At 39.4% G+C, this 26,438-nt stretch overlaps 2 protein-coding genes across 3 annotated transcripts in view; one reads left to right on the top strand and one right to left on the bottom strand.

The window, feature by feature from the left end:
• The window catches only part of LOC144654526 (uncharacterized), a 46,506-nt gene extending 41,261 nt beyond the window's left edge, over positions 1 to 5,245 (top strand). The window contains exons 14-16 of the mRNA XM_078514680.1: positions 897 to 1,036; positions 2,363 to 2,500; positions 3,540 to 5,245. Of these exons, the coding sequence (XP_078370806.1) occupies positions 897 to 1,036; positions 2,363 to 2,500; positions 3,540 to 3,609 (348 nt within the window). The 3' untranslated portion in view covers positions 3,610 to 5,245. The remainder of the gene's footprint in view (positions 1 to 896; positions 1,037 to 2,362; positions 2,501 to 3,539) is intronic.
• Positions 5,246 to 6,360: 1,115 nt separating this feature from the next.
• LOC144653902 (uncharacterized) lies at positions 6,361 to 15,049 on the bottom strand. 2 transcript variants are annotated; one of them, XR_013570835.1, is made up of 4 exons: positions 14,940 to 15,049; positions 9,890 to 10,372; positions 7,896 to 9,414; positions 6,361 to 7,672 (listed from the first exon to the last, which is right to left on the bottom strand). XR_013570835.1 is itself a non-coding variant. In XM_078514049.1 (3 exons), the coding sequence occupies exons 2-3, from the start codon at positions 10,355 to 10,357 to the stop codon at positions 8,149 to 8,151; spliced, it is 1,734 nt and encodes a 577-aa protein (XP_078370175.1). In that variant the 5' UTR covers positions 10,358 to 10,372; positions 14,940 to 15,049; the 3' UTR covers positions 6,361 to 8,148. The 2 variants fall into 2 exon arrangements, 1 of the variants encoding a protein (XP_078370175.1); XM_078514049.1 differs by having other exon boundaries at positions 6,361 to 9,414.
• Between the last annotated feature and the right edge of the window lie 11,389 nt (positions 15,050 to 26,438).

Raw genomic sequence — 26,438 nt, 5'->3', positions numbered from 1 at the left:
ATCTATTTAATTAAAGGGACTGTGTCACGGCTGAGTAAAGTTTATTTTATTACGTTTTGCCAAATAGTCGGTATGATTAATATGAAACTTAATTTTGCAAGGAAATTACTTTTACGGATCTAAATGATAAACCGTTGCTTTATTACAACCAAATACGTCTCTTGGGTGTTATATTTTAAAGTTACAATTCAAGCAAACGAGAGTGACGTTGAAAACTGTTCAGCCCAACAGTATTTTAAAAACCCACTCCGTTTCAGTCGTCTTCACTTTTGGCCATCCGTGCCTTCTTTTGTATTTGCTGTGTTTTTGGAGTGTTCTTTCACTGTTTTAAGCGGTTAGTTTTATATTTCGCTGAATTTGATGGCTCATTTTCCATGCCTCTTTTTGAAGCCTCCCCTTCCCACCCCTCCCCCCCACCCTTCGCATTAAGTCAGCACATTTTTCTTTCCTGAGTGTGTGAGATCGACACCCGTTGCATGGATGAAGCACATTACTAAGAACGTGCCTCATTTGTTGGGCGTTTGATCATTGAAAACCTCGTACAAGAAGAACTGCCATTGGTTAGAACAAACCTTCGTGGGAATTTTAAACAAAATGGGAGAAAAGTTTTTTATGGCAAGTAAGAAGAAGTGAAAGTTCAAGTGAATGTTCTTTGGCTGTGTATTCACTTATGTCCAGAATTGAACGCAAGTACTGTTTAATGAGTACTCCATGTTTGTCTGTGTTCTTTGACTTTTTCATATTACTTCATATTAGACAGATTTTGGTGTGTTTTGGTAAACTTTTATTAATGAGGACACTTTGTGATGCCTGTCATGAGGAACGTGCATCTCATTAGCGTTCAATCCTGGACATATCTGGTTTACTTACTTATTTTTTACTGATTGTTCAATTAGTTGTGTCAAGTAAGAGGCTGGTTATGTAAGAGAGGCGTGAGGGGGCTAACGGGAAGAAAATGGCGACGCCGCTGGTTTTCAACTGACCGTGATGGCAGGCTCTACTACTATCAGAAAAACAACAACACCATGCCTAGAGGGTAGGTATCTGTTATCATTACCAAATAAGATCCCTGTTTGCTGGCCAAAGATCGCGTGGTTGTCACTTTTAAAGAAGTTGATCCTTTAAAAAAAAAACATACACCTGCGTAACGTTCAGGCCAAAAACACCGCAGTCTACATTGCGAAATCTTTAGTGTTTTTTACAGATTGTGAAGGTGTAAGAGGAAAGGTTTATGGCTTTTCCAAAGACGCGATTATCTGCGCTCTGACAAATTTCGTTATCCACAGCCAAAATGACTTAACGCTAAGACCCTTGTTTGTGGTCTGACCGGGTTTGAACCCGCGAGCGTCCCTTCTTAAACGCGGCAACCATTGACAAAAGAGACTCGATTGGTAGCAAAAGCCAATCAGATTCAACGATCAGTTAACTTCTACTAGGCCGCTGTACATAAACTCGATAGCAGTCAGGATATCAAGCTTTCACATTCTAAAGCACTGTTATAATTTTATCTAGCTCCCCCTACCTATATAATCAAATTAATCAATAAACTATAATCTAATCACTTCCCCCGGTGTGTATTATTTACTACTACGTGCCACTAATCCAGTTAGTGCACCCATTGCAAAAGTGACATTCAAGACATTGGCATAGAAATAGACCGATAACACGACTGAATCATATTGGACACGTGCACGTGAATGTGTTATGACTGCGAATCCTTACATAAACGCGATCAAGATAAAATGAGGGATTATATGGACAGGCGGGCTAGCCCATCTAGCCGGGTTAGCTCACCTACTTGGGGCCCACCTCCATGTAAACATGCCCTTATTATCACAGTTCTTGAGTTAGAGTATCTGTTGTTCTGACGTTTATGTAACAAAGGTATTACGTACCCTGTCTCTAAAAAGCGCCCTCTTTATTCAAAAAAAGCTTGAGCTACCAAAAGTAAATTAGCGCTCGGCAGTATGTCTGTAAACTTCAAGATGTAAATAGCCCTCTTCATTTTCTTTTGCCTCGACGTGAGGAGATTGTACATAACTACGACTTAAGATCCGGCACAAGTCGTAGCACCATCAAGCCTTGCAGAACGAAGCGTTCTCAGGACTTCGTCACTTTTCGATATTAACCTCGAACTAGCTTGTTTATAATAGAACTTTTTATTGTATATATATTGTAATTAATAGTTTATGTTTATACCTTGTTTTTTACTCTGTAATTCAGTTATTAATACTGCAATGAGTGTCTATTAAACATTATTATTTATTTATTTATATATTTATTTATTTACTAGATCGAGTCATTGCGGTAAGCTATGCGATTTAACACGTAAGGCTCCTCTCAGAGTTGGTTGTGTTCTTAGATTTATAGATCTCGATGTGATTATCGCCGTTCAAGATCAGCCTCCTTCACAACAAGACATAAACAGCGCATGCTTTAATGTGGTGACACCCACACGGACCTACGAGCTGATGGCACACGATGAACAAGAAAAACTAAGGTGCGATGAGTTTTGTTTTTCTCTGGTATTTTTTTAAAGAAAATAAGGGCTGTCTTAAAGGGACTGTGTCACGGCTGAGTGAAATTCATTTTTTAAAGCTTTACCAGGTACTTGCCATGAAACGTAATATTTGCAGAGAAATTATTTCTATGGATCAAAATGACAAAAAATAGCTTTATTGCAGTCCGGTGAAATGTGTCAACCGTGCGTTACAATTTAAAGTTACAAGCAAACAAGACTTACTTTGAAAACTGCTTAAAGCCCTCGCAATCCGTTACAATCTTTGTCACTTTTGACCATCCGTACCTTCTTTTGTATTTGCTGTGTTACTGAAATGTTCCTTCACTGTTTTAGGAGGTTATTTTTTTACATTTTACCCAATTTGATGGTCATTTCCAATGCCTAAATTTGGCTATAATCCGTGACACAGTTCCTTTAATTTGTATTTATGAGGAAATCAAGTAACACTCAGGCCCCGGTTGTTCAAAGGGTGGATAAGTGTTACTGAAAACATACTACGCTATCCACTGGATAGTGATTTATCCCGTAGATAGCTTTATCCACCTTTTGAACAACTGGGGCTAGATTTCAGTTTGCAGTTCAAAATGTTTTAAAAATTGAAGGTGGCTCTAAATCCCCTCCACAGATTTGTTTTTCATGGTATTTAACATGCTGATTCCAATTTCATAATACAAAAGGAGATCACAGATAGTGTTCGAGTTACAACCACTTAAAGCTAAAATTAAGCATGTTTCCTTAAAGCAAGTTGTAGTGTTGCTATGGTAACCTTTTTTGTCATGAATTGACCACTTTTTATTTACCAATGATTGTGCATTCGTTTGATACCATTATTGTAGCGTCAACTGATAAAGAATTGTAGTATTGATCCGTCAAAGTAGAAGTACGTACTGCAAAAATGTCAGCCACCTCAATAAACACAGGAATGAATCAGGCCGATCTGAGATGATTTATTGATATCGATTTCATGTAAACAGTCCGTTGCCAAAAATTTTCGCCTGATGTTGTTTCTTTGTTGTAGGTGGATCAATGCTTTGGATTATCTGCGGCATTGGAGAAACCGCTTGGCGTCTTGTAACGAAAACTATTAAACCACAAGTGCTATGGCTGGTTCCTAGTGTCGTGAAATGGATATTTGTGTCGGTGGAAAAGATACGAGAATGCTCGTTGTCTCTTTTAGCGGTGTAACGCCAATCTTTTCACCCATCAAAGTATCTTTTAGGGTTGCAGGAGTAGAAACAAACAAACAAACAAACCAAAAACGTCGTCATATTGTGTTGGTGGTTTAGATCGATAAGACATGGAATCTTTAAAATATCTTCCTTGATAGAAGCACTCCATAACAACGACTTTCTCGTCATTTCGTCATAAAGGTCTATAGAGCGCCTGTCTGCATGTTTGTTGATGGGGTTCAAAGGGGTCATATAGCTTGGGGGCACTTTTATTGGTTTAAATTTTCTGACGGGCATCCCCGTCCCTTAAACATGGAAGTGCCCTCTCCGGGGTTAAGCGCTATAATCCTTAGGAAACGGTCATGCATGCGGTTTGAGAAAGGGTGTTACCAACTTTGCCAATATCGAAAAATCGCATTTAAAAGTAAACGGGATATTCGATAAAAACCGCACTAAAGTGCATGGATTTTTTTACATTTAGGAAAAAGTTCATTTACGCAGCAAATATTTTAGATAAAAAAATAAATTTATTATGCATTCTTACTGATACGCAAATCTTGTTTTCTAATCAGTCAAGAAAAGAAGCGATTATTTTCTGGCAAAATTATTAATGAAGTACATAACGAAGAGAATCCAATCAGAAAATCAAATAGCACGAACACATCAGGACGTAAAATTTAAAAAGGTGCTTTAACCTCTGACTAACAACATACATCGTGTAAAAACCGAGGCATTGTATTGAGGAGTTAGCTCCTGTTTACTCTAACCCGGGTAAATTTGAAAACGCATCTTTTTTTTCTCCGGATAGGCCAACCGCTCACACTTAAACGGCGTTTCTGTCACCGAAAACAGAGCTTTTCATAAACGCTCTACAAAGTGGAGACATTTGAAAACGCACTAGAGGGGAGGGGTAGAGGATACTCCTGTAATTTTAGGAAATGCATGTGGTTCTTAAACCCTTGCCCTATTTAAGAATAAAAATCGTAAACTGGTACCATTTTTAATGCCTCAGAAATGACACCCTTCAAGGGTAAACGATAACTGAGAATTATGTGAACTGGTTGTTCTTTCTTTTTTGTAGCATAGAAGTTTAACGGGTACTTTAGTTTTAACAGACCATATCTTTTACGTTTAGCCGGGCGTTTACCTATTGAAATTTTAACTGATTTACCTATTGAAATTTTAACTGGTTAAAAATGGGAGTCTAAATTTTGGCCGTCAATGGAAGATATACAGTTATAAAAAGCAAAAAAGTTCCTTTTGCTAGCTACGATGTTGTGTTTCTAGAAACAAATTTGTTTTGCAATTTGCATGTCATAGTTCTACAAATGGTAACATATTTTTCCATTATTATTATTTTCATTATAGAAGGAATAAATTTGTACACATAGAGCGATTTCACTTTAGTTTGACGGTGTTGCCAATCGTATGCCATGAAATTCGATAACTACCGTCCCCTTCCCCGCAAAAAAACAAAAACAAAACAAAACGCAGAAGCAAAAAATTTAATACCAGCACCCCTCCCCGCCCCTCCCCCCCCCCCTCCCTGTCTACCGTGTACGTATTTCAAAGCCCATGGAATTCTATGTAGATTTTGTGCTTTATGACAGATATACAGTGATGTAGCTTTTTTCAATAGCCACTGTTGTGGAGCGTCTTTCGCTCTTTACTCGTATGTGGTTTTAGTTTGTATTAAAGTGTATTTAATCTTAAATCGATATCAAATCAAACTTCTAGATCTCTGAACATAACGATATGAAATAAAAAAATTGAGCACTACCGTCAAAAAATCCTTGGAGAACTCTTAAAATATATGCTTGTTTTGAACAAATGAACAATTTTAATTTGCTTTTAACCCTTTCAGTGCTAAATTTCTCCAAAAACAGGGTTTTTTTCTACCGTTAAACCGTAAAATTTTTGATGCTACGATCCTGAATTTCCCTTAACTTTGCTTAAAAAGCACTTTTCCACAATGCAGCAAGATTTTGATGAAGATTCCATTGAAAAATGTACAAAATTGTACTTTGGTGCATGCGCATAAGCCTAAATTTGGACTTCCATTAGACCAAAAAAGTTTTGATTAAAACATTGGTAAACCCTGTCAAGAGGACCTCGATCTTTTACAGGTGTTTTGGCCTTTTTAAGCACCGATTTTGCACTAAAAAGTGATTGACTTTTTCTCGATTAGCTCTGTTAGGATGCGACCGATACACAAATTAAAATGAATAGTTCTTTGAAAAGGTCAAACCTAGCTCTATCAGATGCTTATCACCAAAATCTGCTGACTTTTAAATTGATGACGTCACAAGTGGTTCATTGACTGCTCCTCCAAATGTCGACAAAAGTCGACTTTAGCACTGAAAGAGTTAAAGCGCTTTCAATTTCAAAGGCATTGTGGTTGTCGATTGTGGAGCAAAAAAAAAAGAGCCAGACTGTCTTGTTAACCGAATGTTATTGGGCTTACAAATCGCTTAGTTAAACTCACATTTACTTTTACAAAACGTATTTTAAGCCATGCACTGATTTTCCAGAAATCGCTGGTGGAATTTCGATTTTTTTTAAACCAGGTACGCTTGCGAAGAAATTTCTTTGCCGATCAGGATCTCGCCATGAAGGGCCCCCGCGTCTGTTTGAAAAGAAGAAAAAGAAAAACATCGAGGGCTTTAAGATTAAATTAAACCACACAAGACATTCTCTTGCACGTTTATTTGATTTAAACATGGTCGAGAAGATTTTACAGTTTTGCAATTATAAGCAGCTAAAACGCCTTGCTCTTAATTTAAATTACGTTAACATCAGTCCAGACTAGACTACCGTCAACTGATTTAAAAGTAATACTGACACTCAAAACTTAGTGCTTCAGGACACCCTTAATTTTCTCTCTCTTTACTCTGCTAGATCGTTATATGTACCTCTTCTAGATACTGGTATTGTATTTCTTGAGAAACAAAAATCAAATCGTATTTATTTCGTTTAGAGCAAGGGTACATCTATTTCAGCATTTATGCTTTTTATGTGTGGCAAAAACGTTAACGTATTCCAAACCCAAAAACCTTGTGTCAACAAACAGTTTCTCCCTACTGGTCTCTAACAATTATTGTAGTTAGAACAGAGAGAATTTATTCACTCCTTGTTGACCAAATTCCTTCATTCTCACGACCCCGTCTTTGTTTTTTTTTTTTTTTTTTCTGGTGCGGTTGACAGCAGCGAAATATAGAGGCATAGAAACTTGGCAAAGTCTGGTGCATGCGTTTTTGAAGAAAGGCGAAAGGCACGAGTACCTTTAGGCATTCAAACTACTCAATGTAGTTATCATTAACTCGTTGCCTGTTCACGGCATAAAACTACAAGAGAAAACAAAATGAAACAAAACTTGCCCAACACCGTAATGATACAAACTAAAATGCAATCAAAGTACTCATCCAAATTTTGCCGTGTTGCAGAAGTCTTCTTAGGTTAGTTAGGTCCACGTTGTCCTACTACACAGATTTATATTTATTTAACAGTAAATTACTTGCAATTAAATTGGAACGCAATGGCTTTAAACTAATTCTGCATTAAACGCTTAAAACCGGTTTACTCTACCATTTGGTGACAAGACCTGCAGGGCAGCTACATAAAAGCGCCTCTATGGCAAGGAAAAAGATGGCGGCTGTACATTTTACCACAATACCTTGCGAACATAACCCAATCAATAAGCATATAGAAAGCCTTATGTTTTTTTTCGGAATTTGTCCCTGTGCAAACAACATCGTGTATGCGAGGTTTTTAGATCTTTACTGTGCGTTTGTAGGGTGTTTATGTCCTCAAAATTATAGGTAAATGTACCAATCGTTATCCTTTTCCATCGGTTCAGATGCTTTTACTGTTGTAGAGGCAATCAGTTGTGAAAGAAAGTAGATAGCAATTTTATTCATTGAGATCGCGGGTTGTTTTCTAGGCCAATGCCAGCCCGCAGGTATAATGTTCTACCTTATTGTTACTTATTTTCGCGGGACTTAATTTTCGCGATTTTCGCGATTTTCAAAAAATCGCGAAATTAAAGACCCGCGAAAATTAATTCTAAACGATTTCTATTGTATTTTTATGCTAATTATGTATTTTTGGCCAAATCGCGAAAATTAAGGCTCGCGAATTATTCCTGTTCCATTTTCGCGAAATTAAGTACCCGCGAAAATAAGTAACAATAAGGTAGTTCCAAGAACTCTCTCCAACAGTGGCCCGTTAAAAAAATCAAAAAATCTAAACTGTCGCTAACTCTACAAACTGTGTTGATTCTAAAGCGCTCCGCTTTATTCCATATGCGTAAAATGAAGCAAGTACCTTATTTGGTTCCTAAGCATTAGTTTAAATTTCTAAACATAGATCCTAAGTTACACACTAGAAATTACCCTACGTTACGTGACACGTAAGGAAACGGCGACAACAAGTGTCATGGAATGTTGCACCTGAGGCGTGTCAGTTCACAACGTAAGCAACGTGGGCACCATACGCAGTGATTTGCTGCCATTTAGTGTAGTAGCCTCCCCAACCGTAGTGTAAAAATAGCTCGTAGTGATACTCATCCTTCCAGTCGCCGTCTTCGCAGACATACTTGTCTTTCTCTCCCCACCACCATCCAGTTTTTGTGTCTCTGCAATCACGTTCACGATATCTACTGTGGTTTTTCTTGTATCGCGTAGCGACAACAAACTGCCTGGACCCACCTTCCGATTTAATTTCAAAGACGACAGGAAAGCCTCTATCTAGCTGCTGAACACTTTGGGATTCAATCAAGGATTTGGATCCATGTGAAACGCTTGCACCGTTATTTCTTCTTTTGCGACTCTCCAGATAACTGACCACACGTGACATGGTTCCTTGGCGCGCTCGAAACCATGGCGCGATGAGATGCATGTTGGAAGAATAAGTGGTTCCTTTACAGTCTACTGGTTGGACCCATGGTCGAATGCTCTCCACGAAGCGTCGAACTCCATTTGTCATCCTGAGCGGTGCCTTTGTGTTACTGTCTCCGTATAATCTTGGGCTAAATTTCGAGCTGCGGCTGGCTGCAAGTCTGTCGTAATATCCAAACACTTGAGCCCAGGCTACGGGACCGCTTCCACTGTGGCAACCGCCACAGCATATGTGTTGATCATAGTCCGGGAAATCTTTTTCAGAGGGAACAGATACTTCAGACACGGTAGACCAGGAGGAACGCTGTGACCGTTTGGAATGTAAATTGATTGCAAAGTGTTTCCTCGCCACTTCGTTATTCCCTTCATTTATGTCGACCACAAATCCAATTTCGCGCCACTGTAAAACGTTTCCCACGAACGTCCGGTTGCTGTGTACTTCAAGCTTCAGGTACAACAGATGATTGGGTGCCTCCTTTATAGCAGATGGATTTACCTTGGTACTTCCGTCCGGCTTGCATACGTCGACAAGCACCTTACAGAGTTTCTGCTGCCACGGTGATCTGGGGCGCATGCGTAAGTTACCAATGTTTGTTATGTACACATCAGCAGATCTGAAACTTTCACCAAGTGCGAGTTTCGTGATGGAACCAGGCAAAAGGGCTTCTTCAGCAATATCTTTTTTCTTCTTTCCTCTTCCTTGTGAGAAAACGTCTGTGGTAGCCCAGTCTAACTTCGTCCGCCTGTATGCTGCTCTCTCTTGCCACTGGCTCTTAAAGCTATCGAAACTTTGTTTAACCATTTGGTCCAACTGACGCCAATCTTCAATCTGTTTGAAAAAAAAGGCTAGACTTAGGGCAATGCGACCGAGTAAATTTTGCATTGTCTGTCGATTAAACAAAAATGAAAAAATGTAGTTGCTTTAGGTTGCATATCTAATGAATGACTTCATGGAAACTTTGTTTTTGATTTTCTTGCTGTGCCTTTCATCAACTTACTGCAGTAGTTAAAATGGATTAATTAGTTTTAGTCAGTTTTAATTTAGTTTACGAGTCTTTTTCATGTCTCTAGGTTGGACAGGTCGTGAATACCAAATATAAAATATTCTTCATTGACCGGATTTAACTTTAGGTAGTATTTTGGTTCACTGTATTGACTGAAAGTTGTAAAAAGAATTTGGCCTTAAGGCTTGGAAAATGAGACAACGCAAATCCTCTCTTGAACAACGCTAATCAGAAGAAAAAAAGTAAAAGATTTAAAAATCGTTCACTTTTTAAAAAAAATTTATTTAAGGGAAACCGCACCTCGGCTACATCAGCCGTCCAGTTGTAACTCGCCGCCACAGCATTTCCATTGTCATTCTTACAAATAGTCAATCCCATTGGTGACAGCCGATAAAACTTCTCACACCGCTGGCCATTCTCCTGAGCCTGTTGTATGAGCACATCGGTTGGTCTTGGATCCGGGCCACTCTCTACTTTTCGGAAGTCTCCAGTTTTTTTGCCGGAAGATAACACCACGTAGTCACTTCCAGTGTCAATTTCGTAGTAGGCAACGTAGTTTGGGTCAAGGTCCAGCCGATAGATTGGACGAGTGGTGCCTCGGTCATCAGATACATTGACTCGGGTGAGGTCTTTAAAGTCCCGATCAAGGTCACTGAGCTCCACTATGGAGTTCAGGACCTCATACGGCAGCTTTAAGGCAGCCAACTGGAACGCCAAAACGATGATGATGGTGGAAAGAAACAGGAAGGTTTGTGGCCTTCGCGTCATTTGTCTGGTGGCAACCTTTTGGATCAGAGAAACAAAAGTAAATTAAGGGAAAAGTAAATAACGGTTGAATGTGCGGATAACTAAATTGATCAGTGAATGCGTTGATGGTGAAGACGTGGAGAAGTTAGCGCGTGGATGGGGGGGGGGGGGGGGGCAGTGGATGTGAATATGCGGGAATGGTTTAATGAGTGGATGCGTATATGCATGGATGCGAGAAAGAGTAGGAGAGTAGACAGGTAGAGGCGGCAATAAAGACTAAATGGGTGACGCGTGTATGGAAAAGACGTGGATGTGAATGTGCGTGGATGGCTGAATGGGTGGATGAGTGGAAGGGTGAACGAGTAAATGAGGAAATAAATGCGTAGATGCGTGGATGGTTGATGCCTAGATACGTAGAGTCGTAGATTCGTGGATAGGTGGACACGTAAATGCGAGGATGGTGAAGCCGTGGAGCCTTTAAAGCGTATCTGCGTGGATGGGGGAGCTGTGGGGGAGATGAAATATGCGATGGTGGGTGGTGAAGGACCGATACATGTATGCGTGGATGTGTGCATGCGTGGATGAGACAATGAGACAAGTGGAAAAGACAATGACTGAACGGGTGGATGACTAAATTGCTCAATGGATACGTGGATGATGAAGACGCGGAGCTGTTGATTTGAATATCCGTGGATGGCTGAAAAGATAGATGATCCGAAGAGTAGATGGGTAAATGAATGGATGAACGCGTGGATGCCTAGATGTGTGAGTGGTCGATGCGTGGATGAGAGGATGGTGAACAAGTGGAGCCATGGTTGCGTATATGCGTGGATGGGGTAGCTGCGGATGTGTAAACGCGTGAATGCCTGAATTGAATTGGTTGATGAACGAAAGGGTGGATAAGTAAATGAGTGGATAAATGCGTGGATGCGTGATGGATGGGTGGATGTGTGGATACTTATGTGCAAGGATTCACAGGAAAGTCGACGAGTGGATAGAGCAATGACTTAAAGAGTGGATGACTAAATTGATGAGTGGATGCGTGAACACGAGTATGCGTGGATGGTGAAGTTGTGGAGCTGTTGATGTGTTTAGCGTGGATGGGAGAGTGGTGGATGTGAATATGCGTGGATGCCATGATTGAATGTGTGGATGAGCGGAAGAGTGCATCAGAAAATAGGTGGGAATGCGTGGATGCCTGGATAAATGTGTGGTTGCGTGGATGTGTGGATGCGTGGATGTGTATATGTGTGGTAGCGTGGATGTGTAGATGTGTGGGTGGTGGGTGCGTAGATGAGTGAATGTGTCGATGTGTGGTTCCGTGGATGTGTGGATGCGTAGAAGTGTGGTTGCGTGGATGTGTGGATGCGTAGAAGTGTGGTTGCGTGGATGTGTGGATGCATAGAAGTGTGGTTGCGTGGATGTGTGGATGCGTAGAAGTGTGGTTGCGTGGATGTGTGGATGCGTAGAAGTGTGGTTGCGTGGATGTGTAGATGAGTGGATGCTTTGGTGCGTGGGTGCGTGGATGTTTAAATGCGTGAATGTGCGGTTGCGTAGATGCTGCGTGCGTGCGTGTAGATGTGTGGATGCTTGGATGCGTTGGTGCGTGGATGCGTAGATGCGTGAATGTGTGGATTGTGATTGCGTGGATGTGTGGATGCGTGGATGCGTAAATGCTTGGATGAGTGGAAGCCTGGATACGTGGATGCATGGATGCTTGGATGCGTGGATGCTTGGATGCGTAGTTGCGTGGATGCTTCGATGCGTGGATGTGTGGATGCTAGGATGCTTGGATGCGTCGGTGCGTGGAAGCGTAGATGCGTGAATTTGTGTATGAGTGATTGCGTGGATCCGTAGATGCGTGGATGCTTGGATGTGTGGATGCGTGGATACTTGGATGTGTGGATGCTAGGATGCGTGGATGCTTAGATGCGTCGGTGCGTGGATGCGTAGATGCGTGAATTTGTGTATGAGTGATTGCATGGATGCGTGGATGCGTGGATGCGTCGGTGCGTGGATGCTCCGATGCGTCGATGTGTGGATGCTTGGATGCGTAGTTTCGTGGATGCTTGGATGCGTCGATGCTTGGATGGGTAGTTGCGTGGATGCTTCGATGCGTGGATGTGTGGATGCTAGGATGCGTGGATGCTAGGATGCGTGGATGCTTGTATGTGTCGGTGCGTGGATGCGTAGATGCGTGAATTTGTGTATGAGTGATTGCATGGATGCGTGGATGCTTGGATGCTTGGATGCGTGGATGCTTGGATGCGTGGGTGCGTGGATGCGTAGATGCGTGAATTTGTGTATGAGTGATTGCATGGATGCGTGGATGCTTGGATGCTTGAATGCGTGGATGCTTGGATGCGTGGGTTCGTGGATGCGTAGATGCGTGAATTTGTGTATGAGTGGATGCCTGGATGCGTAGATGCGTGGATGCTTGGATGTGTGGATGCGTGGATGCTTGGATGCGTCGGTGCGTGGATGCGTGGATGCGTCGATGAGTGGATGCGTGGATGTATGAATGTGTGGATGCATAGATGCGTGAATGTGTGGATGCGTAGATGCGTGGATGTGTGGATGTGTGGATGCGTAGATGCGTGCATGTGTGATTGCGTGGATGTGTGGATGCGTGGATGCGTGAATGTGTGGATGCGTAGATGCGTAAATGTTTGGATGAGTGATTGCGTGAATGTGTGGTTGCGTGGGTGTGTGGATTCTTGGATGCGTGGATGTGTAGATGTCTGGATGCGTGAATGCGTGGATGTGTGATTGTGTGGATGCGTGAATGCGTAGATGCGTAGATTCGTGAATATGTGGATGTGTGAATGCGTAGATGCGTGAATGTGTGATTGCGTGGTTGCGTAGATGCGTTAACGTGTGGATGTGTGATTGCGTGGAAGCGTGGATGCGTGGATGCGTAGATGCATGAATGTGTGGATGCGTGTATGCATGGATTCGTGATTGCGTGGTTGTGTGTATGTGTGGATGCGTTGATGCGTGAATGTGTGGATGTGTGATTGTGTGTGGATGCGTGATTGCGTGGATGTGTGAATGTGTGGATGCCTAGATGCGTGAATGTGTGGATGCGTGAATGTGTGGATGTGTGATTGCGTGGATGTGTGATTGCATGGATGTGTGGATGCGTAGATGCGTGAATGTGTGGATACGTGGATGCGTATATGCGTGAATGTGTGGATGTGTGATTGCGTGGATGTGTCGATGCGTGAATGTGTGGATACGTGGATGCGTAGATGCGTGAATGTGTGGATGTGTGGATGCGTGAATGTGTGGATGCGTGAATGTGTGGATGCGTGATGGCGTGGATGTGTGAATGTTTGGATGCATAGATGCGTGAATGTGTGGATGCGTGGATGCGTGAATGTGCGGATGTGTGGATGCGTGAATGTGTGGATGCGTGAGGGCGTGAATGTGAATGTGTGGATGCATAGATGCGTGAATGTGTGGATGCGTAGATGCGTGGATGTGTGGATGTGTGATTGCGTGGATGTGTGGATGCGTGGATGCGTAGATGCGTGAATGTGTGGATGCGTAGATGCGTGCATGTGTGGATGTGTGATTGCGTGGATGTGTGGATGCGTGGATGCGTGGATGCGTAGATGCGTGAATGTGTGCATGCGTAGATGCGTGAATGTTTGGATGAGTGATTGCGTGAATGTGTGGTTGCGTGGGTGTGTGGATTCTTGGATGCGTGGATGTATAGATGTGTGCATGCTTGGATGCGTGGATGCGTGAATGTGTGGATGCTTGGATGCGTGGATGCGTAGATGCGTGGACGTGTGGATGCGTGAATGTGTGGATGCGTGAATGTGTTGATGTTTGGATGCTTGGTTGCGTAGATGCGTGGATATAGGGTAGACATTGGAAAAGACATAGAGTAAGCGAGTGGATAAAACGTGGACGCGTGTTTGCGTGTATGTGTGGATGGTGGAGGCGTGGAGCTGTGGATGGGTAAGCAGGCTTAGATGACTGAATGAGTGGATGAATGGAAGGGTGAATGAATAAATAAGTGGACAAATGCGTGGTCGTGTTGGCGCGTGGGTGCGTGGGTTGTGTATGTAGAAAAGCGTGGATGAGCGGATGAGTGGAAAAGGGAATAAGCAGATGTGTAGATGAATGAATAAAAGAGGAGTGAATGAAATAAAAATTTAAAAATGAATGAATGAATATATGAATATAGAAAAATATGAATATATAAATATATGAATATATAAATACATGAATGCATCGCCATACATTAATGAAAACAGATATGAATTATGAATGAAAATGAATGAATTCTGCGAGCACAATTTTAATTTTAACCCTTAGCTGACACGCAGAAACAGTGTTACCAAATGAATGGTATCGGAAATTAAATTTGGTGATTTTAACCCTTCGTGGTCCGTCCACTGTCGCTTTTGATGTTTTCTTTTTTGTTCGAAAGCCATAGTTCGACTTTGTCTGAGTCGCGAGGAATTCAATCTTTCTTTTTTTTCTTCAAGGAATCGATTTCTGCCACAAACGCAAAAAGCCGAGCCTTGCAAAACCATCGCCGGAGTGACTCTAGATTCTTCGGATAGTAAACAGAATAACAAACCCTCACCTTTTTCGCGCTGCCGAGTAAATGATGTCTTAATTCTTGATCTAGATTTGAAACGATAAAATACCACCGTAGATAATGCTCCGCTAGTTCTTCTTAGTCAGGCTCTGATTAACTCTACACGAGGGAACAAAGAACAACTCAATTAATGAGAAACCTATGACGAAAAAAATGAACTTTTAACATGTTAAAGCTGTCTTGTTTACATGACGGTTTATCGCTGACAAAAGAAATTAGTTTTTTATTCATGGTAATGTAAACATAATAGTGAAAATGTTGTTAAAATAAAATTTGGTAAATCAAAGAATTAGCGATTTTAGCTGAAACTTCGATTTTGTATTTATTTAAAATAAGACTACGAGACCGAGCCTGAGAGAATAGTCAACAAAGAGTAGCCGAGTTGACTATCGCTCATAGAAAGCGAGCGCGAGTATTCTTATTGTTTTAGTAGACACTGTAGCATGCCGATTTGTTTTTTTGTGTGTGCAATAATTATACCTTGAAGCAATTTTTCGCGTAAAGAAAACCGGCCGTCGCAGTTGAGTTATTTGCTTTCGAATTTCTAAATATACCTTCCTGTTATACTCTGACATAATATTTATTGTATTAAGTTTATTGATAATTGATACAGAGTACGTTAATTAACAACGGTTGACGTTATACGGTCGCCGTTTGGACTGTTTGCCTTTCGCATAATAGGCTGCAGCAAATCAAATTGAGTTCCGTCGACGAAGCTGCAGTTTGAAACCTTAAAGAGCGGTTAAATGTAATTTTTCCGATAACTCTGGTCGCTGTGAATATTAAATTTTATAGCATAAAATTTATTAACAACACTAAGACAGCACAATAAGTTAAACTGCGGTGTTTTGTCTACGATTAAGTTGAAATTACCGTCGGCGTTAGTTGTTTTCAAAAATCGTTCATGCTTAACCGTTAAATTATTTAGTGACTTGTTTTTATCCACATTTCTTTTATGTCGTTTGAAAGGTAAAAAGAAGCGTTAACTGACTTTGACTTTTAAATTCACAGTTTAGACTGTCAAAGGAAGAAAATTGTGCTGTCACTAAAGACCACCACCTAATATGTATATTTAAAACCCGTATTCGCCCCGAGGAGACACTTATCATGATAACATGAAAAATACATCATCTTAAAACTTGCTTTCGTGCAAATGAATTTATTAAAAGATGGAACTCGATCAATAGATCATACAGGGTTTCACATCATCAAACATAAATCTGAAATATTTTTTCATATATAGAATTTTTCATGTTTTTTTTTTGCGTCATTCGCGCCTGAAAGGAAAGATGCAATCCATAGCAGAATGCCCAGTGCGATGGCTCGTTGAGATACTGCTTCAGTAGCTTTTTGTTTGCTTGCGGCAACTCTTGGATCCAGAAAAGTATAGTTCATCAATTAAATTCACTTTGTACGTAAACTTTGTAGATTGAATATTGAAAACTTGACTCGCCAGAAGGTGTAATATAGATTTACAAGGGTTTATACTGACGTTGGAGTCAATTATTTCCAATATCCGCATATTGTTATCAGCACGTCGTTTGACTGTTCATTTTTTTTTTCTTGGCAGTTTTTCCGGTCAAACGCCTGTCTTGCAGCATGGAAAAAATAACTTAATACCTCTTTGTTGAGTCCTTACAACAATCAGTCAATTTGCGCATAGTCCAACGTCTAAGCGAACTGAACAAATAATTAAACGGCAGGGAAAAATCAACTGAATATTAGAGACACCAAATGTCTGAATGGGAAGAATTTTCTTGGAAATAGTAACGCCTTAGCTTTTTTAAAATACCTCAATATATATGCTATTAAAACTGATAAGCATGCAGTTTTCTGACCTGTGGACTAAATGTTGAACAGTGTTACAATGCGCGGTCCTGACGAAAAGGTCTAACAAAGAAAATCTTGCTTACCTTTTTTGAGGCTTAAAACTGGACGGAAAAACTGATGGGAATTACCTTTAGTGTAAAAAAATAACGCGATGATCGGTTGATAAGTTTCACTGACTTAGGAAGAGATAAGGTTTGTAACATGAAAAAGTCTTAACTCTGGCTTGTTTAACTATGTTTACATATGCAAATAAAACGAAGCTTTGACTTAGGGTGACGGTGCACAGTTCTTTACTGATAAACATTTCCGTCGTTAACAGCGCTCGTAATTTCTTGAAATTACTCTACTAGTTATTTTACTAGCTTACTAGCTTTTACTAAGGGCCTCTTCACATGAGCCCGGTTTACGAGCTGTCTCAGTTACCAGGACGGATTTTGGCCTCTGTTCATATGGAAAATTTTAGCCCGGTTGACGGGGATAAAATTCAAGAAACGAAGGCAAAATGGCGACACATAAAGTTGCATCTTTCGCGACTATCGTAGCTTTATTGACCCATGTAACTTTATTAATAAAGCTTATTCGCATATTTCTGAAGTGGAAATATATACAAGGCAAAATTAAACCATTTGGACCGCCCAATAACGAAAGGGAAGCTATTTTCTCAAAAAAAGTTGCGTCCCGGCGACCGGGCTGGAGCGTTCATATGGGAAAATATTCTTCCCGGTTGTCGAGATCTCGGTTGCAGAAACCGAGATATCGGTAACCGGGCTGGCCCACCTTCTCATATGAACACATCCAAAATTTTACAAGAAAATAGGAGTAAGCCGAGATCTCGGTAACTGGGCCAGCCCGGTCAACCGGGATCATATGAAGAGGCCCTAACTTACTACTTTTACTAACCCGGGCTGGCTCGGTTACCGGGACGAATTTTGTCGTCAGTTTACATGATAAATTTCAGCCCAGCGACCGCGATGAAATTCAAGAAACCAAACTTGCGCCACCTAAAGTTGACCAAAGTTGTATCGTTCGCGACTATAGTAGCTTTGTCGAATCGTGTAACTTTACTGATAAAGCTTAGTCGCATACTTCTGAAGTGGAATACATTCAAGGTAGAATTATGCCGTTTTGACCTCCGTGAAGCGAAAGCGAAGCTATTTCGTCAAAAAAGGGTTTCATCCCAATTACCCGAACCGGTTGCCAAGATCTGGGCTAAACCGAAATCTCGGTAACCGGGCTATACCGCCTTCTTATATAAGTGCATCGAAATTTCGGGGAAATTCGTACAAACGAAATTGAAGTGAGGCGAGACTTGAGGCCCTAATAAGCGTTTCGTAAGAACGTATACAAGTCAATGAACGCACAGACACAAATTCAGCCAAAGTTTTGCGATCACCTTTAATAGTTATAATTAATTATAGATAACCCAATGCTTAACAGACTCTTAAATCAATCTTGGCCATTGAATGTCTTAGCTATTAAATCTACCCCAGTGAAATTTTGGTTTAATTTAGAAGGTGTTCCTTTCATTTAATTAATTTGTTTTTTTTTGCAGATAGCGAAACATTTCTGCTTCAGGCAAAGTTAGGGATTTATTTGCTACAAACTAAGATATTTTTAGTTTTAAACATAGGAATATTTTGTCAATTCTTTACAAATTCTTCACACAGCGGCTTTTTAAAGGACCTTTGGAGTCTTCCAAGTTAGAAATAAATGAATTAATGTTAGTGAATTAGGTTTCACGATGTATTGTTATTGTAGCAGGAAATCAAATTAATAACGAAATAACCACCTCCTGGAATTACATACACTTTTAAGTTCAACGTTTAAAAATAAATCAATCAATAAATGAGAAAGATGAGAGGCTGTTTAGTCAGAAACCATAGAATCCATGTTTTCGTTATTATATACAGCCTAGTTTTAATAATTGAAAGCATCATCAACAATCATGAACAGTGCAAAATTTATTCGTTTGTTCCATCGCTTAAATTGAAAGTATGCAAATATATAGTTAAGAATATTAATGCAAACGCGCGCTTTCTAAAGAACTGCCCGGCCTGTTTGACGACGTAAACTGATTAAGAATAAAAACATTTTTTCAAAAATTATGTTTAATTTCTGATAAAAAAGACCTAGATTTGAAGGAGTCGTAGATTACAAGATGGACTGACTGATTATCTGCAAGGCCCGACAAAACAAACTAAACATCTTGTAAGACAGCATGGAGGGTTGTCAACATTTTAAGAATTGAAACAAACTGAACTATCTCAAGCGACATTTATTTTACAAATCTCTGTTCTTTCTGGTTTTCTGTCAGTTGAAAGTTTTATTTTACTCTTAATCTGATTGCCTCCTTTTGTATTTATTTCAGTACTTTTCTTTTTTAGACATAACAAGCAAATTAATATGCAAGTGACGATTCATCATAAACCACAGCGGAAGTATTTAGCTTCGAATCATCTCGAGAGTTTGCCTTTATTTCGTCGTTAGTTCACATTCGTTTTTCAGCGAAATTTCTGCTTTGAACACAGAATGTTAATACCACTGCATGTTTCTGTCGAATACCTAATCGTCTTACGCACAAATCTACGTAACTCTTATATGCTTGACGCTTCGGCTACTTTAAGACAATCTTGGCAATTGACAGTGGAGAACCCTTCTCGACACGCGTGCGAATATACTACGACTCTTGTTCTTGAGAGTGTACTCTAGTTCCTTCCTGACCGCTCTAAATGAAGTAAAAAATAACTATATTTAGCTTTAATCTATAGAAATTAGGTACATAAATGTGTACAAATTAAAGTGAAACCTCTTAGACTGATAAATATGTTTGTTATTTACGAGTTGGAAATCGCTGTAGCTTCTGAAAATATCGACCCAGTTAAGACCGCAAAAAGTCCCAAGTGGTATCGAATGGGTTCCATAACCGAGTGGCCTTCTCAAATGTAGGCATGCTAGGTTATAGCAATGAGATATACACATAAGCGACACTTGTGCTCGTAGTTTGTCCCCTTAGAATAGGCCTTATTCGTATTCCCCGACGGCCCTGGGACGAGAGCCTTCTAAACATGAATGCGAGGCTAATGCGGGGTACTTTGCTCGAAATTGCAAAGAAACATATGGAAAATGGCGACTGGGTTGCCGAAAAACCTTAAAAATTATAAACGCTTTGAGGATCTTGAGCTAGGAGGTGATCTGCAGGCTAAAGGGATACCAGTGTCAATCAGAAAAATTAGAAGATCTGGTAGAACTGACCAAGAAGGCTAACAAATTTACACTGAATCGTCGGGAACGGTTTCGAGTCAGCAATACTTGCGAAGTAAACTTCAACACCAGGTTATGTTTCCAGCTAATCTGTTATGTTTATTTTCAGTGTATATCCGACTTAAGCGAGGGATTAAACTTCCTTGAGGATATTTATATTGCTATTTAAGTAAGGAGTTCAGAAGAGGGAACTTGCTAAATTAAATTTCATCACGCACGCATATCTCAGTAACAAACGTAAACAAAAGCTAGCGCTGTGATCACTTTTTTCACTGCAAGACCATGAAATGAGCGCGAAACGATTAACAGCATCACCTGAGCCAAATTTAAATCTAGCCTTTTACTCAAAAATTGTGTGTAGTTAGCTCCAAAACGAATTTGTAAATTGCTTTGTAATTTAGTGAGTTTTCCGATCTTAATGTGCGTGCGAGATTTTAATTTGAAACATCCAGTTCTGCTTCAGACTATTTTCGTGGAAGAATATTAAATGATCATTAAATTATCGATATCCTCACTTGACTGAGCTGAGAAAATTATCTTTTATTCGAACATTCGATGATTTAGGGGCGAAAGGAAAATAGGAGGCAGGCCAAAAAATAGGAAAAAATAGGAAAAAATAGGAACTTGACACCCTGCAGTTTGCTTGAACCGGCGTTCGAGAACATTAATTAAATTTACTATTTCTCTTAAAGACGTTTCGCAGCAGCACAAAAAAAAAAGCAGTCAGAGTGTGAAAGAAATCAGTTCAGTGGAATTAAAAGCTATTCTTTTAACTAAACAATGAGAGCATTTAACAGCAAACGAATTTGTAAATAATTAATGCACCATTATTTCGTTCAGTTGTTTTTGTCCATATGCCGATCAAAATATGAAGTCAATACGCAGCATGCCTTCAGACATTTATTCTTACTTTTTTTAAAAAATAATAGCAATACAAATCTCTCCAAGTTAAGTCTATTGCCTCTGGCAAGTCGGATGTACAATCAAAACAAATATTAACAGATTGGGGTTATTACCTTGCGACTCGATGACTGACTTGCACTACCCCGATTCAACTACTTCAAGGAAATTTGTTAGTCTTCTCGGTCAGTTCTACCAGATCTTCTAATTTTTCTGATTGACACTGGTATCTCTCTAGCCTGCAGATCACCTCCTAGCTCAAGATCCTCAAAGCGTTTATAATTTTTAAGGTTTTTCGGCAACCCAGTCGCCATTTTCCATATGTTTCTTTGCAATTTCGAGCAAAGTACCCCGCATTAGCCTCGCATTCATGTTTAGAAGGCTCTCGTCCCAGGGCCGTCGGGGAATACGAATAAGGCCTATTGTAGTAGCTATACAAATATAGAGGCAAATACCCCGCCATTTTGCTTTACGCTATTACGCCCATGAAGAGTCTTGTGGCAACACTTGGATCCAGAAATTACATTTCACCGATCAAATTCATTTTGTACATAAACTTGGTAGATTGAATCTTGAAAACTCGATTCTCCTGAAGTAGTAAAATATACATATACAAGGGTTTATACTGACATTGGAGTCAAATATTTTCCAGTATCCGCATATTTTTTCGGCGCATCGTTTGACTGTTCATTTATTTTTCTTGGCAGTCTTTCCGGTCAAACGCCTGTCTTACAGCATGGGAAAAATAATTTCACAGCTCTTTGTTGAGTTCTTACAAAAATCAGTCAATTTGCGCATAGGCCAACGTCTTAGCGGACTGAACGAACAACTAAACGGCAGAGAAAAATCAACCGAATATTAAAGACACCAAATGTCGGAATGGGAAGAATTCTCTTGGAAATAGTCACACCTTAGCTTTTTTTAAAATACCTCAATATATATACTATTAAGACTGATAAGTATGCAGTTTTCTGACCTGTGGACTAAATGTTGAACAGTGTTACAATGCGCGGTCCTGACCAAAAGGTCTAATAAAGAAAATCTTGCTTACCTTTTTTGAGGCTTAAAACTGGACGGAAGAGCTGATGGGAATTACCTTTAGTGTAGAAAATAACGCGATGATCGGTTGATAAGTTTCACTGACTTAGGAAGAGATTAGGTTTGTTAAATGTAACATGAAAAAGTCTTAATTCTGGCTTGTTTAACTATGTTTACATATGCAAATAAAACGAGGCTTTGACTGAGGGTCTCGGTGCACAGTTCTTTTCTGATAAAGATTTCCGTCGTTAACAGCGCTCGTAATTTCTTGAAAATGTCGTTTCTCTCAAATGAGGATCTCTACTAGTTATTTTACTTGCTCGGGGTACCCGGGCTGGCTCGGTTACCGGGACGAATTTTGTCGTCAGTTTACATGATAAATTTCAGCCCAGTCGACCGCGATGAAATTCAAGAAACCAAACTTGCGCCACCTAAAGTTGTATCGTTCGCGACTATAGTAACTTTGTCGAATCGTGTAACTTTACTGATAAAGCTTAGTCGCATACTTCTGAAGTGGAATACATTCAAGGTAGAATTATGCCGTTTTGACCTCCGTGAAGCGAAAGCGAAGCTATTTCGTCAAAAAAGGGTTTCATCCCAATTACCCGAACCGGTTGCCAAGATCTGGGCTAAACCGAAATCTCGGTAACCGGGCTATACCGCCTTCTTATATAAGCGCATCGAAATTTCGGGGAAATTCTTACAAACGAAATTAAAGTGAGGCGAGACTTGAGGCCCTAATAAGCGTTTCGTAAGTACGTATACAAGTCAATGAACGCACAGACACAATTCAGCCAAAGTTTTGCGATCACCTTTAATAGTTATAATTAATTATAGATAACCCAATGCTTAACAGACTCTTTAATCAATCTTGGCCATTGAATGTCTTAGCTATTAACTCTACCCCAGTGAAATTTCGGTTTAATTTAGAAGGTGTTCCTTTCATCTAATTAATTTGTTTATTTGCAGATAGCGAAACATTTCTGCTTCAGGCAAAGTTAGGGATTTATTTGCTACAAACTAAGATATTTTTAGTTTTAAACATAGGAATATTTTGTCAATTCTTTACAAATTCTTCACACAGCGGCTTTTTAAAGGACCTTTGGAGTCTTCCAAGTTAGAAATAAATGAATTAATGTTAGTGAATTAGGTCTCACGATGTATTGTTATTGTAGCAGGAAATCAAATTAATAACGAAATAACCACCTCCTGGAATTACATACACTTTTAAGTTCAACGTTTAAAAATAAATCAATCAATAAATGAGAAAGATGAGAGGCTGTTTAGTCAGAAACCATAGAATCCATGTTTTCGTTATTATATACAGCCTAGTTTTAATAATTGAAAGCATCATCAACAATCATGAACAGTGCGAAATTTATTCGTTTGTTCCATCGCTTAAATTGAAAGTATGCAAATATATAGTTAAGAATGCAAACGCGCGCTTTCTGAAGATCTAGAACTGCCCGGCCTGTTTGACGACGTAAACTGATTAAGAATAAAAACATTTTTTCAAAAATTATGTTTAATTTCTGATAAAAAAGACCTAGATTTGAAGGAGTCGTAGATTACAAGATGGACTGACTGATTATCTGCAAGGCCAGACAAAACAAACTAAACATCTTGTAAGACAGCATGGAGGGTTGTCAACATTTTAAGAATTGAAACAAACTGAACTATCTCAAGCGACATTTATTTTACAAATCTCTGTTCTTTCTGGTTTTCTGTCAGTTCAAATTTTTATTTTACTCTTAATCTGATTGCCTCCTTTTGTATTTATTTCAGTACTTTTCTTTTTTAGACATAACAAGCAAATTAATATGCAAGTGATGATTCATCATAAACCACAGCGGAAGTATTTAGCTTCGAATCATCTCGAGAGTTTGCCTTTATTTCGTCGTTAGTTTACATTCGTTTTTCAGCGAAATTTCTGCTTTGAACACAGAATGTTAATACCACTGCATGTTTCTGTCGAATACCTAATCGTCTTACGCACAAAACTACGTAACTCTTATATGCTTGACGCTTCGGCTATTTTAAGACAATCTTGGCCATTGACAGTGGAGAACCCTTCTCGACACGCGTGCGAATATACTACGACTCTTGTTCTTGAGAGTGTACTCTTTTAGTTCCTTCCTGACCGCTCTAAATGAAGTAAAAAATAACTATATTTAGCTTTAATCTATAGAAATTAGGTACAGAAATGTGTACAAATTAAAGTGAAACGTCTTAGACTAATACATATGTTTGTTATTTACGAGTTGGACATCGCTGTAGCTTCTGAAAATATCGCCCCAGTTAAGACCGCAAAAAGTCCCAAGTGGTATCGAATGGGTTCCATAACAAGTTTCAAATTAAAATTTGTTTACCCGAGTGGCCTTCTCAAATGTAGGCATGCTACTGATGAACGGTTATAACAATGAGATATTCACATGAGCGACACTTGTGCTCGTAGTTTGTCCCCTTAGAATTGTAGTAGCTATACAAATATAGAGGCAAATAACCCGCCATTTTGCTTAACGCTATTACGCCCGAGAAGAGTCAATGCTAGTCCCAGCGTCTAGTTGAAACTCCCCAAAACAATTTGCGAAACATAACTGTGTTATTTGACAAAGAGCCGAATGAGGTTTACCACGACAAAGTGTTTTATTTGCATCTCGTAAGTGTACGGGCATCCCTCGGGCACTCGGGCATTCTGTCACCAGGTAACACTCTCGTTAGGCAAACTAGTACCCAGAGTCTCTTCCAACTTGTTCCTCGTACAACGGTTGGTGGTCTGGTGAAACTGGACTTTGGTTAATTGTTTTGATTGACCGAGGATGAGCCAGGTTTTTACTGTATCACAGTCCTCGTGTTCTATCATTCCAAATACGCCAAAACATGCGCGCAAGGGGGTCGCCCACTACCCCTCGGAACGAGTTAATTTATTGGTTCTTAAAACAATAGATAACAGGTGACAACAATGCCCCTAGCCCTGAATAACAATAGAGGTAGTGTTTACAGCGGGCGAATGAAAATAAAGGTTCCAGAGAGGTAGTGTCTTACTGGCAAGGTTCTGTATTCCCAAACTGAGGTAGATAATATTGGTAAGACGATATTTGTTACCTTATTAAAGGAATGTAACGAAGCATTTTAACAACGCAAACAAAATTGGCGTTTCCGTTCTAAGTTAAATTGTGTGCAAACCATCAATGGTAACCCCAATAAAGTATATATTTTCTGAAAGCTTATTGAATAAAGATTGTAATTTTGGATTTTGTTTTGGTCATGTAGACCATAATAAGCAACGTCAGCATTTTGTTTGCAATTATGATGTTGCGCAACATTAGGTTTATATGGAACACATTTATGTGAGAGCCAAACTTTTATGTGGAATTTGATCTACATATATTGGTCGAAAAAACGGTGTCTAGATTTTTCTTTTCTTGCTCCATTAATTTTTTTATGAATTTTTAATTCTAAAGAAGCCCTAAAAACGCCATTTTAAAGTTTAAAAATTTATAAAACAATTAATGGAGGAACAAAAGAAAAATCTGATGCATTGTTAATTTCCTATAATAAGGTATGTTCTATGTCATGCGGGCAGTCCCGCGAGGAAAACCCTCGCAAAAAATGTCCTCCCCAATGTCAGTAGGCTGCTCGTTCCTTGGTTAACGGTTGGTGGTCTGGGGCACGTCAGTAACAATAACGATGCTTGGCACATTTTTAGCAACTTAAAGCGATTAGGAGCACCTCAGACTCAATTAAAGAAATATACTGATAACGAATAAGATGCAAAGCATTTATATATATGGAAATTTTGGTATTGAATCACTATTTTTAAAAACAACAGTGTTTTATTCACTTTTACGCCGGGTTACTTCAAAATTGCTCATTCTTGTGAGGATTTTTTCAAGTTTTTCAGTGGTTTTAGCTGCGTCATCAAAATTCTAAAATCTAATCTTTTAATCTTACAAAGCTTTTCTTTTGACATATTCTAGACACTAAAGCATTATCTCTATACAGACTATACACATTTTGGTATCAATTCAGCAATTAGATTCGAATTGAAAAAAATATCAAAAAAATATGATGTCCAAGATGGATGTGTTTCTAAATTTTCATATAAACTGATTTTTTTTTATCAATTTTATGTCATTTTTAATTTTTCAGAACTGAAAAAAATTAATATTCGATAGCAAAGAGCATAATGATGGCTATAATAGTGCCCCAATGAAGGACATCAATATGGCGGATGGCCTGCATACTGAAATTTTTTCAAAGCTATAGACACAACTTTCCTGTCTGACTGCCTTATTTATTTATTTATTTATTTAGTTTTCTCATTCTTTCTCGCAACCAAACAGACGAAAACCTTAGTATAAAAGAAAGTTTATAGTTTTGTCAACTAAAAGCGCTTTTAGGGTCTTACAAATTGCACTTAGTCAGAGTTAAAAAAAATATCATCCGGTAGTC

Source organism: Oculina patagonica, chromosome 1 (assembly GCF_052425735.1).
Source record: "Oculina patagonica isolate OP01 chromosome 1, crgOcupat, whole genome shotgun sequence".
Lineage (NCBI taxonomy): Eukaryota > Metazoa > Cnidaria > Anthozoa > Scleractinia > Oculinidae > Oculina > Oculina patagonica.
This window is presented reverse-complemented; position numbering and strand designations above follow the sequence as displayed.

What these genes read in the sequence shown, in the direction of transcription:
- LOC144653902 (XM_078514049.1), bottom strand. Translation starts at nt 10,357, where the DNA reads ATGACGCGAAGGCCACAAACCTTCCTGTTTCTTTCCACCATCATCATC. An exon ending in GGACGGCTGATGTAGCCGAG is followed by an intron (nt 9,415 to 9,889) that starts GTGCGGTTTCCC and finishes TTTTTCAAACAG; the next exon opens with ATTGAAGATTGGCGTCAGTT.